Here is a 16,934-nt window from a genome sequence, read left to right as displayed (position 1 = left end):
AATGGATGTGTGACCTGATGCATTGTCACAATGAAACAAAACTTTCTTTTTTGCTTAATACAACCATTGTTGCTTGATTTCATAACTCAAACACTATAATAAGTTTGCACAGCACTCACCACTGATTGATTTTATTTTTGAAGATAATCAATGAAAATTATCTCACGCTCTCCTTTCAGTCCACTAATCCTCTGTTTTGACTGTCCTTACATCTCAGGTGTGAAGTGATGGATTCATGTTTCATCCATGTTTATGAATCAATGCAAAAAAACTAGGTCTTATTGAAACAAAATATAGCCAAACATTTGACTGAAACATCCCCACAGTGTTTTTTTCCCACTGTGGGTAAACACAGCTCCCATCTTGCACATAACTTTCTCATGCCCACATTTTCAGTCAGTATGTTATGTACAACTCTTTCTAGAATGCCTACAATGTCTGCCAGCTCATGCCCTTTCAGATGATGGACATCCAGTAACATTTTGTAGATACCTTTACACACTATTTCTTGTGTGGTCATCTCATTAATTCAAAAAGTGTGATATTCATCTAGGCAGCTCATACAACTTCACTTAAACTCAGTCACCCAATATTTGAGAGTTGTAAACAAAGGAGCACACTCCTCCAGAGTAGAAACTAACTACGATTTAATGTCAGTTGGACTAATCAAATGAAACTATATGGTTCCACGGACTGTTTCAAGACTCAAGCATGTATGATGTATACATGCAGGCTGAAGAGACAAATGAAAATTTGTACCAAGGTTGGGATCTGAACTTAGGCCTGCTGTTCATTACGCAGATGCGCTAACCACTATGCCTCCCTGGCACAGTGGCTTTCACAACTGCATGGACTACCCTAGCATGTCACCCTCCCCTAAACTTAAATAGCATTGCAGAGGCTCTTTAACTGTATTGTTATAGCACATCAGCAGCAAATGAAGTGGGTGTTCTGCCTGAAACCCAGGCATAAGTGCTTTAATCAAATGAAACTATGTAGTTCCAGATACCTTTTGCTGTCTCAAACATTGATGATATATATATGCAGGCTGATGTGACAAATGAAACTTTATACCAAGGCTGGGATTCAAATCTGGGTCTCCTGCTCACTAGGCAGTTGTGCTAACCACTACGCCATCCAGGTACAGTGGCTTTGCACAACTGCACAGAATACCCTAGTGTACCTCCCTCCTCAATCCAAATTTTCATTCAAGTCTCAGGCCACTTGGTATTCTACCTAAACAAGAGCAACACTGCAAGGCTCTCCATCTGTACTGGAACAGCACCCCAGCATTGAATGAAATGGGGGATTCTGCTTGAAACCCTAGCATAGGTAGTGTAATCCTCAGACATTCTGTTTTTCATAACATGAGTGGGCGTGTGGCGTATTTTTTAGATACGAGGGTGAGTCAAATGAAAACCTTAAATTTCTAATAACAAATAAAAATTTCGTGCTGTTATCCTGTAAGTTGATAAGTGTGCTACAAACAGCATGCAGAATGGCCTGTAGGTGGCAGCATAGTGCAGATGCACACATATCGTCGCAGTATCAGTATAAAGATGGTCCCCCCACTTGCAACTTGCACCAGAGAAGAACAGAGTTCTGTTATTCAGTTTTTGCGTAGTGAAGGTGTGAAACCTACTGAAATTCATTGACGAATGAAGGTTCAGTATGGTGATGCATGTTTGTCACAGCTGCAAGTCTACGAATGGAGTAGGAAGTTTGCAAATGGTTTGTCTTCAGTGGAAGATACTCCTCATACAGGTCAGGCACAACAAGTTGTGACTCCACAGAACATTGAAGCAGTTGAAGCCATAGTGAAGGGAAACCGTCGAGTGACACTGAATGACATTCCAGCGTGTTTACAGATTAGTCATGGGTCAGCACACCACATTGTGCATGATGTGTTCCAGTTTCACAAAGTGTCTGCAAGATGGGTGCCACGGCAGCTGACTCTTGAAATGAGAGAATGATGTGTTGATGCTCGTGAAGAACTTCTTCGGTGCTTTGAACGACAAGGTGATGGCTTCCTTGCAAAAATCATTACTGGGGATGAAACCTGGGTTCACTTCCACCAACCGGAAATGAAGAGAGTGAGCAAGGAATGGCGCCATTCCTCATCACCAAAACCAAAGAAGTTTCGAACAGAACCATCAGCAGGGAAGGTTATGCTGACTCTCTTTTGTGACAAAAAATTCATTTTGGAGCATTACATGCCTAGAGGGGACACTGTCACCAGTGCATCATACACAGATCTCCTAAAAAATCATCTGCAGCCTGCAATCAAATCAAAGTGACGTGGATTGCTGTCAGCAGGTGTCCTTTTGCAACATGACAATGCAAGGCTCCACACTGCCCGTACAACAGTTGCAACAATCACAGACCTGCATTTTGTGTGTCTTCCTCATCCACCATACTCACCAGACCTTGCCCCAAGTGATTTCTATATGTTTGGACCACTCAAAGATGCAGTGGCAGGAAAGAAGTTATGTTCTGTTGAAGAGGTACGCCACGCGGTGCATGAGTGGTTGTGCGGACTACCAAAAGAATTTTTTTCTAAAGGAATTTATGCACTTTGTAAGTGCTGGAGGACTTGCATTGAGCGTGGGAGAGATTATGTTGAAAAGTGATGCAGCTTTGTACTACTTCTGCACAATAAATAATATTTAAAAAATATTTAAGATTTTCATTTGACTCACCCTCGTATGTTAAGAATAGCAGTCTGTACATTAACAAGATGTAGATGTATGAACAAAATCAGAGCTTAATCTTGTTTAGTGAAACAATGATAAAATAAACTTACATGATATGAGCTAAACTACTATTTACTTAAACAATAATAAAATACACTCTTATTTCATCAAACTGTTGCTATATACAATTGTTACCCCATGGTATATCTACGTCTACATCTACATGATTACTCTGCTATTCACAATAAAGTACCTGGCAGAGGATTCAATGAACCACCTTAAAACTGTCTCTCTACCATTGCACTCTCGAACGGTGCACGGGAAAAGTGAGCACTTAAATTTTTCTGTGCGAGCCCTTATTTCTCTTATTTTATTGTAATAATCATTTATCCCTATGTAGGTGGGTGCCAACAGAATGTTTTCACAATTGAAGGAGAAAACTGGTGATTGAAATTTCATCAGAAGATCCCATCGCAATGAAAAATGCCTTTGTTGTAATGATTGCCACTTCAATTCACATATTGTGTCTGTGGCACTCTCTCCCCTATTTCATGATAACGCAAAACAAGCTGCCCTTCTTTGAACTTTTTTGATGTCATCCGTCACTCCCATCTGATGCAGATCCCACACCCCACAGCAATACTCCAGAGTAGGGTGGACAAGTGTGGTGTAAGCAGTCTCTTTAGTAAACCTGTTGCACCTTCTAAGTGTTTTGCCAATGAATCACAGTCTTTGGTTTGCTCTACTTACAACTTTATCCATGTTACCATTCCAATTTAGGTTATTTGTAATTGTAATCACTAAGTATTTAGTTGAATTTACAGCCTTCATATTTGTGTGACTTATTGTGTAATTGAAATTTAGTGGATTTCTTTTAGTACTCATGTGAATAACTTCACACTTTTCTTTATTCAGGGTCAACTGCCACTTTTCATACCATACAGATATCTTATCTAAATCATTTTGCAATTCTTTTTGATCATCTGATGACTTTACAAGATGGTAAAATACAGTATCATCTGCAAACAATCTAAGTCAGCTACTCAGATTGTCTCCTATGTCGTTAATAGAGATCAGGAACAATAGAGGGCCTATAACACTTCCTTGGGGAACGACAGATATTACTTCTATTTTACTCAATGACTTTCCATCTATTACTAAGAACTGTGACCTTTCTGACAGGAAATAATGATTTCAGTTGCACAACTGAGGCGATATTCCATAGGCAAGCAGCTTGTTGACATTCCCTGTCAGTAGCACTCTTCACTTCATAAGTATAAAGAGCTAGTTGCGTTTCACAAGAATGTTATTTTCTGAATCTTTGCTGGCTATGTGTCAATAAATCATTTTCTACAAGGTACTTCATAATGGTTTAACACAGTATGTGTTCCAAAACCCTACTGCAAATCGATGTTAGCGGTATGGGCCTGTAATTCAGCGGATTACTCCTACTTCCCTTTTAGGATATTGGTGTTACTTGAGCATTTTTCTAGTATTTAGGTATGGAACTTTCTGTTTGTGAGTGGTTGTATATAATTGCTAAATACGGAGTTATTGTATCAGCATACTTTGAAAGGAACCTGACTGGTATACAATCTGGACCAGAGGCCTTGCCTTTATTAAGTGATTTAAACTGCTTTGCTACTTCAAGGATATCTACTTCTATGTTTCTCATCTTGGCAGTTGTTCTTGATTGGTAATGAGCCACTTGAAGCATTAAACAGTGCAGTTGCATCAGACACCTGCCAATGACTTAGTTAATTACTAATACCTTGTATATAAGTGCCTCATTGTGAAACAGTGCTGCTATTTCAGAATCTGAGTCATTTCCTTGCATGGATTGTAAATTTTTTCTCACCTAGCTAGCTGTTTATTTTACATTACTGTTGCTCCATTGGATGTATGACAACACAACTTATGACTGTATTAGCTGAAGCAGTAATGAAGGAATAGGCATGGACTTGGAATTGTTAAGTAACATTGGAATGTTACAAAACAATGTTTTTTGTGAATGATGTGCTCCATACAAAGGTGAACTCACTAAAGGGTTAATCAAATAAAACTATATGGTTCAAGAGACCTTTTCAAGTATCGAACATACAATGTTTATATGCAGGCTGAAGAGATGAATGAAAATTTGTATCAAGGCCGGGATTCAAATCCAGATCTCCTGTTCACTAAGCAGATGCACTAACAACTAAACCACCCTTAGTGGCTTTGCACAACTGTGCGGACTACCCTAGAATGCCTCTCTTCTTGGTCCAAATTCATTTTCACACCTCAGCCCACTTGGTATTCCCCCTAATCTTGAGCAGCATTGCAGAGGCGGTCCAACTGTATTGTAATAGCACCACAGCATTGAATGAAAAGGGATTCTGGCTAAAACCCAGGCCTAAGTGCTTTAATCAAATGAAACTATAGGTTCCAGAGATATTTCCAAGTTTCAAACATCTATGATGTATATCTGTGGGCCGAAGCAATGAATGGGAATTTGTATAGGGCCAGGATTCAAATCCAGGTCTCCTTCTCACTAGGCACATGTGCTAACCACTATGCCACCCTGGCACAGTGATTTTGCACAACTACATGCACTACCCTAGCATGCCTCCCTCCTTAATCCAAATTCACATCCATACCTCAGCTCACTTGGTATTCTCCCTAAATTTGAGCAGCACTGCAAAGGCTCTCCAACTGTATTGGAATAGCACCTCAGCATCAGACAAAAGTGGGGATTCTGCCTGAAACCCAGGCATAGATGCTTCAATGTTGTGGTGGATTTAAGTTCATTATAATTCAGCTAATTTTGATGAAATATTTATAGTACAAATGAACCTTACTTACCAAATCAAAATCCTTACAGTTGATCCTGAAAGCAATCCTGGTAGACAAACAGTAGTTAGCAGGAAAAAATCAAATTACATATAAAGACAAAAGAAGATTTGCTATAGATTAAAAAATTCTTTATGTCTGAAATAATTTTCTTATTTATCCCATCATTTTCTGGATACAAATGAATCTGATTAAGTAACTTGCCAACCATTCAATCATTGGTTTTGGTTTTTTAGATGGAACTCCATTTGAAGGCCATTTCTATGGACTTGTACATGTCCATTTGCTATAAGTATTGTCTTCAGTACTTGTAGTTTAGCTCTGATTTCAGATCATTGTTATGACTGAATTTGAATGCCCTACAACATAAAGCATTGCTTATATATGGGCCTACAGTAAATTGAGGTGAAATGCTGCCTGAAGAGCTGTCCATGTTTATAGGACATCTGTGTACTTTGTGTCTTGGAATACTGTCAGGTTTTCTTTAAATCAATCAATGAAATCTGAACAATATTTGTACAACTTGACATATACAATAAATATGTGATAAAAACTGCAACACTAACAAAGCACATTCAACTCAACATTTCCTAAGACTCATTTGTCAAAAGTTTTCCCCCTTTTATTGGCTCTAATGTTCTGACATGGGATATTCAGCACATACTTCAAAGGTAAACAATAAAAGTTCAGGAAGTCTAACTAGTGAAGCATTACAATGGATTATTCTGCAGCAGTCACCATAGGTGTCTGCAAAAATTTTTTAAGGGTGAGGAGGGGCAACTACCTAAAATTATCATTTTTGATGTAGATATTTTGGTCAATTTTGACATTTTCAAAACACAAGAACTAATTTTTATAGGTAACACGTACAGCTTATAATATTGTAGGGAATGGACATTTGTCTACTCAATACAGGAATGAAATCTGTGTATCTCAAATTCCAGGGAGTGGGGTAAGTGTGCTTCTTTTTCCTTTTCCCTGCAGATATCTATGGCAGGCACTAAAACATACATATTGTAAATGGACAAGTACCATAAAATATCTGTTCTACCACAAAAATAATGGTGACAGGGTCTGAAAATTGAGGCTGTATTGTTTTGCATATATAAAGTAGTATTCCCCAGAGCAGTGCTTCATAACAACAGCTAATAACTCACCTGATACTGTCCATCTAACAAGGTGATAGAGTTCTCTGCATCTGGGGTATGCACTGCAGCATATCGAATGGCAATAGGAATTGCTTTCTGCAGGTATGCCAAAGCTTGTGACAGAACATCTACTCGACCAGCAGACAATGTTCCAAATGAAGCTCCTAGAATTATATTTTTGGTACCACATATTAATATTAAGAGTTTCATTTTCTTAGCTACATTTTGTTAATTGCTTTAAAATTAAGTATTTCATTGGTCTTCACAAGTGATACAAACCTAGCCTCTTATTAGGGTCTTTAAACTGACTGACATAATTTCCTTCTGGAGTCACATCCCCTGTCTTATTTAGAAGGTTCTCACGAGGTATCCTGTATCTATTGAATAACACAAAACCATTGTCAACTCCATTCAGTCCAACCTTTTCTCCCATATCACCAACAATAACACCAGCATATGGCTGAAGGGTTGCTGGATTCCTTAAGGGAACAACAAATGCATGTAGGCCATGGTCTGTTTTATCTGGTGTAATAAGTCTTGCAAATATAACTGCATGTGTGGCACTTTTTCCTGCGGAAGAAAGTCATTCATTGGTTTATCACAATTCACATGTTTTCAGAGTTTCAGTATATTGCCATATTCAAAACAGAGATAAGACTTTATCATTATGAAAAAATTGTAAATATTTATGTTCAATGAAATTGACTAAATTAATAAAAGTGGAACAGTCTAACAGAAATGCAAAAACAAATTTCGTAATTTGGTATCAGATGCGTTCAGAAGTTAAAATAAGAAAATATTACTAGTACCGTATTTACTCGAATCTAAGCCGCACTTTTTTTCCGGTTTTTGTAATCCAGAAAACCGCCTGCGGCTTAGAATCGAGTGCAAAGTAAGCGGAAGTTCTGAAAAATGTTGGTAGGCGCCGCCACAACTAACTTCTGTCGTCGAATATATGTAGCGCTACGCAGGCATGCTTCGCAGGCACAAAGACAAATACTGGCACCAAAACCTCTGCGTCAGTAAATAAATTTAAAAAAAGGTGGAAGACGAGCTTTTTTTTTCTCCGCCCCGAGTTTCGACCACTGCATTTTCATACATTATCCAACGAAGTAAATACAAATTCCATATTGTTCCTCTTCGAACGTAGCAGCATTTCAATGTACTACGAAAATCCGACTGGCAAGACTATTTGGGATATTTGTCAATATGGCCAACTCTACTTTCTGAATTTTTTCCTAACTGTGAGAAGAAATGGTTGCTAATAGGAACTTTTATGAATTGTGAATCACATGCAGTATTCTCTTCACCATAAGAATAATACAAATATAAACATTTTGCCATGTATTCTTTCGTGTTTGCTGCTATCTCATTTAAATCCTGTCCGCCTAATAAACTACGAAGCTAGAGTGAGACAACAGCAGACGCGGAAGAATATACATACCATGTCATGTTTATATTCGTATTATTCTTATGCCTAATAGTGATACAGTCAGAAATGAAGCACGGCAATTGACTAGATTTTTAAATCTAAGATGACTCTAATTTCTTTGCATAATGTAATGTACTAAAGAGGCGTCTGCAAAGATTTTCAAACGGAAAAAATTTTCGCTAAATTCTCGTTCAGAACATCTTCTATCATACGCAGTCTATTATTTGGTTCTTGTAAGTAGCAATGAATAGCAGTCTTTTGCCATTGTTTCGCTATTGAGACGATTCTTCTCTTTGTTTTCTTTTAATTGTAAGCGGCGGTAGCGTGAACAAAAGCAAGCCATGCCGCGAGCGGCGACAGGCCGTAAACCCTCATTTTCAGAATGCGACAAACAATGCATGACACAGCACAGTAATGCATTTTCAGCTTTGAGTGATGGAAACACCTTTAACAAAGAGAACTGCACTTGTCAGATCAAAGCAAAATAAGCAATCAATTCAAACCAGACGAAGCACGTGAAAAAGGAAGGGTACCCGTATAAATAAATATGCCTGACCCATAACAACGGCTACCTGGTAAAGCTTAACTACTAAGCTTACGACTCGAACCAAACTACTACAGCTGTATCGTCATTCATTCAACCTAAATTGTGTCTCATATTACAATGGACCAACTTTGTTTCGATCTGAAAGTACAGCCTAAAACTTTTCTCTCCCCTTGAATTTCGAGTCTCAGATATCAGGTGCGGCTTAGAATCGGGAAATTCTTTTTTCCTCGATTTCGAGTCTCATTTTTCAGGTGCGGCTTAGATTCGAGTGCGGCTTAAATTCGAGTAAATACGGTAATCTTTTCTTATTTTTAACTTCTCTAAGACTAAATGGTCAGTGTGCCTGACTGCTGTGTACAAGACCTGGGTTCAATCCCCAGTACCGGGAAGGATGTTTCCTTGGTGAGGGGAATGGGATCCATTCAGCCTTGTGATGCCAGCTGAGGAGCTACCTGAATGAGACTTGAGATACTGCCTTCTATGAAATAACTTTACATACTACCAGCATAATGTATGCCTTCTTTCCCCTTAACTTTACATCACCTCCACGACTTAGTTTATGTACTTCCTTAATTGTTTAATGCCAAGTATTTTATTTTGTCAAATATTCTGTTCTTGTTTAACACCAAGCCATTTTTATCATACCATCAACATACACATATGTTTTATTTGCTTTAGATGTGTTTCAGCACCCTTTCCTCCCCCTTCCCCAACTTCCCTCTGCTCTTTCTTTTCCCACACCTCCGTTCTGTTAACAGTTTACTTTGTAACTTAGGTTCCTTCATAGCTCCATTTCCTCACGTTTAAGTAAGTTTCATATGCTTAAGATAAGCATTAATGTTTCATTATGTACCTGTATACATCTATAGTTTTGTAACTGTCGTATTTTTGATGTATACTCATCCTGTTTCAATACATTGCTTGGAGTTCCATTTTCCAACCCCTAATACATGGTAGTACTGTAATATATTGGATTATTTATTGTTAAATACACAATAAACACATACTTATTCACTTTGTACTGCCATATTAAACCTTACAGATTTTCAGTGCCTTACTCTGCACTTTGTCATTGTACATTCTCCTTCACACAATAATTGATGACTGTTGGATTCTTTGACAGGTAGAACATATTCTTTTGTAATAGAGCTATGTTCTGAGATATTTTAATGAATTGTTGCCTGTTATAAGATTGTCACAGAGCTTACAGGACATTATACTTCAAGTTGGTGCACTTTGTACATTACATTACATTAGAGAGTTTAATTCCCTTTTAGAATTGTTTTCAATTGTATAGTCTGGTACTTAACTTCAAAATTATCAACAGATTATGTAATTTATAATGATAATAATAATAATAATAACAAAACAATAGTAAAAGAAAGAAAAAAGCCCTCTGCACTCTGTTGTATGTATGTTCATTGGTTGTTACTTTTCATGTATAATTTTGTGATGAATCATTATATTGAGATTATTTGTACTAATATATTTACCTGTTTACTTGAATGAATTATTTATGTGCTATCATTTCATATATTTGATTTTGTATGTTACCTTCTCATTTTTATTATAATTCTATGTTGTTTTATTAATGCCAACAAGTATCTCATTGTATGTTTATATTATTTTATATCATATGCACATTTAATTGTATATATCTGTTCATTTACATATTGTATATATTTTAACAACTTTTATTGACATCACTTTGTTGTTACAATATCATTGATACTTATATATAGGACCAATACTATATTAGACATTTACTCATTTCTGATTTACAGGGACTTGTAGATGATACTAATGAGGTTTCAATACCAGTATAATAATTTAAAAAAAATAGGAAGAATTACGGCTGTTCGTATCTTTTTTCTATGAATTGTTGATCAGCCACAACCCCACATCCACATCTATATGATGGATCTACAAAAAATAAATGAGAAGAAGTGATCCCAAGATTTGAAAAGCTGACAACAGCTAAGAGAGTGGTGAGCTGATCGCAAGCCACTCTATACCGCATCCACAGAGGATGACGTGGTCATCTGGGTGTTTTTTTTTTTCAGTTGTGCCTTTTGCTCCCGGCATTTAAGCCATGAGCTCCAATGGCTTGTGATGCACTGTTATTTGCCTCTTGAACTACAACTCTCCCAAGTTGAATAAATACAGGGCTATTACAAATGATTGAAGCGATTTCATAAATTCACTGTAGCTCCATTCATTGACATATGGTCACGACACACTACAGATACGTAGAAAAACTCATAAAGTTTTGTTCGGCTGAAGCTGCACTTCAGGTTTCTGCCGCCAGAGCGCTCGAGAGCGCAGTGAGACAAAATGGCGACAGGAGCCGAGAAAGCGTATGTCGTGCTTGAAATGCACTCACATCAGTCAGTCATAACAGTGCAACGACACTTCAGGACGAAGTTCAACAAAGATCCACCAACTGCTAACTCCTTCCGGCGATGGTATGTGCAGTTTAAAGCTTCTGGATGCCTCTGTAAGGGGAAATCAATGGGTCGGCCTGCAGTGAGCGAAGAAACGCGTGCGGGCAAGTTTCATGCGTAGCCCGCGGAAGTCGACGAATAAAGCAAGCAAGGAGCTAAACGTATCACAGCCGACGGTTTGGAAAATCTTACGGAAAAGGCTAAAGCAGAAGCCTTACCAATTGCTACAAGCCCTGACACCCGATGACAAAGTCAAACACTTTGAATTTTCGGCGCAGTTGCAACAGCTCATGGAAGAGGATGCGTTCAGTGCGAAACTTGTTTTCAGTGATGAAGCAACATTTTTTCTTAATGGTGAAGTGAACAGACACAATGTGCGAATCTGGGCGGTAGAAAATCCTCACGCATTCATGCAGCAAATTCGCAATTCACCAAAAGTTAACGTGTTTTGTGCAATCTCACGGTTTAAAGTTTACGGCCCCTTTTTCTTCTGCGAAAAAAACGTTACAGGACACGTGTATCTGGACATGCTGGAAAATTGGCTCATGCCACAACTGGAGACTGACAGCGCCGACTTCATCTTTCAACAGGATGGTGCTCCACCGCACTTCCATCATGATGTTCGGCATTTCTTAAACAGGAGATTGGAAAACTGATGGATCGGTCATGGAGGAGATCATGATCAGCAATTCATGTCATGGCCTCCACACTCTCCCGACTTAACCCCATGTGATTTCTTTCTGTGGGGTTATGTGAAAGATTCAGTGTTTAAACCTCCTCTACCAAGAAACGTGCCAGAACTGCGAGCTCGCATCAACGATGCTTTCGAACTCATTGATGGGGACATGCTGCGCCGAGTGTGGGAGGAACTTGATTATCGGCTTGATGTCTGCCGAATCACTAAAGGGGCACATATCGAACATTTGTGGATGCCTAAAAAAACTTTTTGAGTTTTGTATGTGTGTGCAAATATTGTGAAAATATCTCAAATAATAAAGTTATTGTAGAGCTGTGAAATCGCTTCAATCATTTGTAATAACCCTGTAATAAACGGACAGTCTTCTATCTTATAATTCCTTTTTCTGTTCTTTCTTCTTAGTTTTGAAAGTCAGTGAAATGTCACTTTTTATGCTATTTAAAAATATAACTAAGTTAAGTTGTGCTTAGTAATTTACCCATCTTCTTCAGCAGCTATAGTTGTATATATTGAAATACTCAGCAACCAGTTGCATAAAAGGAATTTAATATCTTAACTGGCTTCAGGCACTTAGTGCCCTTCATCAGAATGTTATAACTATTGCATTACTAGCGAGTGTCAACAATAAAATGCATGCAGCATATTGCTGTGCCCATGTGGTTTATAGCGCCTGTACAAGAATGGTATAAAGAAACCAAACAACAAGAACAGACATCATGCCCAAACTAATAATAATAAACTTAAAAATATGATGCACCAATAATCCAAACAGACAAGGGTAGTGATTATGTATAAAAAGGACTGTGTGGAAAAAACAGAGGAATTTTTTAATGTTAACAACATTATGCTAGCAAACAGTAATTTGGTGAAGCTTGTAACAACGAAATTAGGGAAGCAGTTAATACTAGTGTCACCTGTTTCACCCAAAAGATAAACATAAACTTATTTACATGAGGCCTAGAACTCCTTCACTAAGAGCACAAGTAAAGATTCATAAATGACACTGGTTCATTAGATCAGTGGTTAATCCCATGGATGTAGCTACTTATCAGCTATGTAAAAAACTAAAAGTTTTATTACACAAGTTTTATAATCATGAAAACTTTTACACAGTCAAAAATCCTAAGGGATTTAGTGATGCTCTTAGCAACAATAAACAACTCAATCTTAGAATCATTTGTTATTGAAAATTGATATACCAAAGTACCTGTTATGGAAACCATATCATTGAAAATAATTTTAAAGCACAAATGACAAAATAGATGAATTTGTTAGTTTATTGCACACTGCACTTAAATACAATATTTTCTCCTTCAATAATAAACCATATCAAGAAGAAGAAGGATTAGCTATGGGCAACTGTCTAGGTGGGTGTATGGCCTTCCCTAACATTGGTAAAAATAAAATCTTCTGTAGAAGATACATTGATGATATCTTTCTAAAAATCAAGGGTTACCTGCCAACATAGCACACATCCAGGAAACTGTAAATAGCCTCCATAATAATGTCAATTTGACCTATGAATTACAAGATGATACAGCAGTATTAATTGCTTAGATTTGTCCATCAAAACCAAAGACAATGACATTTCCTTTGATATCTTTCGGAAACCTACTACTACTGTTACTATTATTTGCAGTACCTCTTGTTATCCAGAAGTCATCAAATTAGCTATTTCAACTCTGTGACTGACAGACTTATTCAGATTCCACTCTCTATTGATGCTGTTCAGAAAGAGTTGCCAAATTTGGAATATGTGACAGCTAACAATGGTATTGATCCCAATTTAACACAGAAATTATTTAAACAAAGAACACTTACATCTAAACCCATTATTTCACTCCACAATATAGAGAAACAAAATTATATGCCTGTTCCTTTTCTATGCAATATTTCTTATCAAATCAACACACTGTTTAAAAATGTGGTATCACAGCAACCTTTTGTACTAAGAATAAAATCAGTCAGTTACTTGTTCACAATGAGCAACCAATAAGTAATGTATGAAACAAATCTGGCTTTTATAAAATGAACCACGAAAGCTGTCCAGGCAGATATATTGACCAAACTGGAAGAGCATTTAAAATTAGAATCCATGAATATTTTTCCAATAACAAGGAGAAAATCCATGTAGATCAACTTTTGCCCAGTACCTCATAGATGAAAACATAGAACTCTGACTGTTGTAGCTTAGACTTTTTATGTTGATGATATTTGTCTAATAAATATATATATGTGGAAGAAAAAATGGTTTGTTAATGATAACTGACAGTATTTTTCCATTAAAGGGCAAGAAACAGTGTGACAGTGACTGCAGTTATAAGAAAATACTACAGTGTATGCACAATGCGACATGATGAACCAAAGCTATATAGTGGCAGATTTATGGACTTGGTGTAAAGGTGTGATCTTAAAAGTATCTATATTTAACATAACACCGTCATAAAGAGTAACATCTAAGGTCTTTAGATATGATAAACATGGTGAGATATAGACTACATATGCTTATAAATTATGAGACAGAATTTTTGGCCATCACTTTCCTTTGGAATGTGAAATATGTAGAACTGCTGATAGACACACTGTTGGCAGAACTACACATTTCATGTCCTGAAGGAAAGAAGTGACTAAAAATTCTGTTTAATAATTTTTTAGTTTTCTCAACTGAAGTTTCCTTTGACACAACTATACATATATGCTCAGCCAATTGTGACCACATGCTCTTATAAAAGAAAGGAAGGAAGACTGGGATTTAATATCCCATTGGTGTCAGGTCATTGGAAGCAGTGTGCAAGATCAGATTGAAGAAAAGATGGGGATACAAGTTGGCACTATCCCTGTCAAACCAACAACCCCAGAAATTGCTTTAACTGATTTAGTGAAACTACAGGAAACCTAAATCTGGACAGTTGGTCAGGGACTGGAAGTCCAATATGCTAACCACTGTGCCACCTCGCTCACATATGGCCTTATAGAACTGCAACACATGTACACTGTCAATTCCCCCAGATCTGTAGCTGAAGCATTTGAGATTGTGTAAAGCTTTTTTCTTCAGTTCCAAGTTCAAGTCTCTCATATAATTATGCCAACCAGCTAAATATCTCATAAATTAGGGGGCATGAAAACATAACTTTTTTGAATTAAGAGCCCATTCTGCCACCTGTACTTAAGGTAATTTAAAAATACTTACAACTGACACAGATAAGATTTATTTGGAAAGAATCTAGGAGGAGTGACTGTCATCCACTCCTCCACCCTCCTAATTGTCTGTTGTCACTTAATAGTTATTATTCTTATAAAGATGGAATAAGAACAACGCCATTCACTAAGTTAACTGTACTGCACTTCCACCATAAATTTCATGCTATTCATTAGTACTGGTTATGGAGCAGTTTCTCTGGAAGTGGAGCTTTCCTGCTATTCAAATTGAAGCCTTCAAAGTAGTTCCTGTTCAGCAGGGAGACAGGGAATTTCAAACTGTTTGCCTTCTGGTCCCAGGGTAGTGATACTTCCTTGAATCCCAAATATAGCGTAGCCATCTATCTCACTGTAGATACTTCTTAATACACTAAAGATCTTGATATACTGTTTTGACTTTGGTAAATAGTCACTATGGCCTCATCACACAGTATCTACTGTAACCTTTCCAATCACTGAGATGCATGTATCAAATTTGTACTGCAACAGAGCCAGATGTGACTATGCTGCTTGTTCTTATACCACTCCTGACATCAATATAATTTTGTTGTTTATACTTGTCTTATTAATAGTACATACAAAATAATTACACAAAACAGCTAATTTCTTACTCGTCCTTTATTTCTTTAAAATTTGTTATTCACTGGATAGTTTCCAGACTACTGATGGTAGCAGTACATTTGATATTTATGGAAATATTTTCTTCCATTAAATATTTATGATTTACAATGCATCACAGTTTTGTAGCCTTCATTTTTCTGGTTCCAAAGAGAATACTCCACACTAAAACTTAAATTTTTTCAATAAATTTTAATGGCCATTTTACATCTTTTGAGAATTTACTCTCAGATCACAAAATAATTTGGCTGTATGTAAATTACCAGGAAATATTTGAATACGGACTGCATGAGGGGCTGAGGCACATGGCAGTTGCCACAGCGGTCAGGATAGGACCTGCCTATCAGAGACTTGCATCTGACGTGCTGCTATTAAGGTGCATTGATGGAAAGACACAAAATGCAAATGAAAGTTTGCACAGTGTTATTTGGTACAAGTGTAACCTCCCCATCCTCCACACAAAAAGCTTTTTGAGCCTTGTAGAAGCATTTTCTCAGTTCCATGTGGAATGTTTGAAGACTGAAGAAAGAAGGAATCCCATAAATCCTTTATCACCATTCCAGAAGAACATCTGCTCATCTAGAGATCAACAACAGATCAAATAGTCCACAAGATGCTGTCTGGAGAAGGAAAAATTCAACTAAAGGCTACGCTAATCTTGAACAAGCCTTGCAGGTGCTGGAAGGGATAATGTATGGTGTTGGTGAATTTTAATGGTCATGTGTCTTGTATTAGCATTCATTTTTTTAACAACATATTAAATCAGTTTTTCCATAATTCAGTGTGGTTTCAGTTCTGTGAGACTGTAGACGTGTGTGCAAGTTGCATTTGCATGAATGTGTGTGTGTGTGCTGCTGAAAAAGGCCTTAATGGTTGAAAGCTATAATTGTGTGAATCTTTTTGTTGTGCCTATCGTGGCTCAGCATCTCCGTTATATGGTGGGTAGAAACATTCCTTTTCTGGTATTGTTACATTCCATCCTGGATTTTTCATTCTTTGATTTCCATAATTTTTGCTTTCCTAAGTTCAGTGCCAACATTTTTATGCTAAATATTCACCAGTGTCAATGAAATGTTTGCTGGAAGTATTAACGTATTGCATATAGTAGAAGAGGAATGGGTAGCTTTGACAGATGAAATAGTGAAGGTATCAGAGGATCAAGTAAGTAAAAAGACGAGGGATAATAGAAATCCTTGGGAAACAGAAGAGATATTGAATTTAATTGATGAAAGGAGAAAATATAAAAATGCAGTCAATGAAGCAGGCAAAAAGGAATACAAATGTCTCAAACATGAGATTGATAGGAAGTGCAAAATGTAAGCAGGGAT

The 16,934-nt window shown here is 37.2% G+C and overlaps 1 protein-coding gene across 1 annotated transcript in view; it reads right to left on the bottom strand.

Moving 5' to 3' along the window:
- LOC126263677 (peroxisomal acyl-coenzyme A oxidase 3-like) overlaps window positions 1-16,934 on the bottom strand; it is a 173,848-nt gene that overhangs the window by 122,794 nt on the left and 34,120 nt on the right. Inside the window, exons 5-6 of the mRNA XM_049960792.1 lie at window positions 6,950-7,240; window positions 6,680-6,834 (exon numbers count right to left, since the gene is read on the bottom strand). Coding sequence (XP_049816749.1) covers window positions 6,680-6,834; window positions 6,950-7,240 — 446 coding nt within the window. The remainder of the gene's footprint in view (window positions 1-6,679; window positions 6,835-6,949; window positions 7,241-16,934) is intronic.

The sequence above is a fragment of the Schistocerca nitens genome, chromosome 6 (genome assembly GCF_023898315.1).
Source record: "Schistocerca nitens isolate TAMUIC-IGC-003100 chromosome 6, iqSchNite1.1, whole genome shotgun sequence".
Lineage (NCBI taxonomy): Eukaryota > Metazoa > Arthropoda > Insecta > Orthoptera > Acrididae > Schistocerca > Schistocerca nitens.
This window is presented reverse-complemented; position numbering and strand designations above follow the sequence as displayed.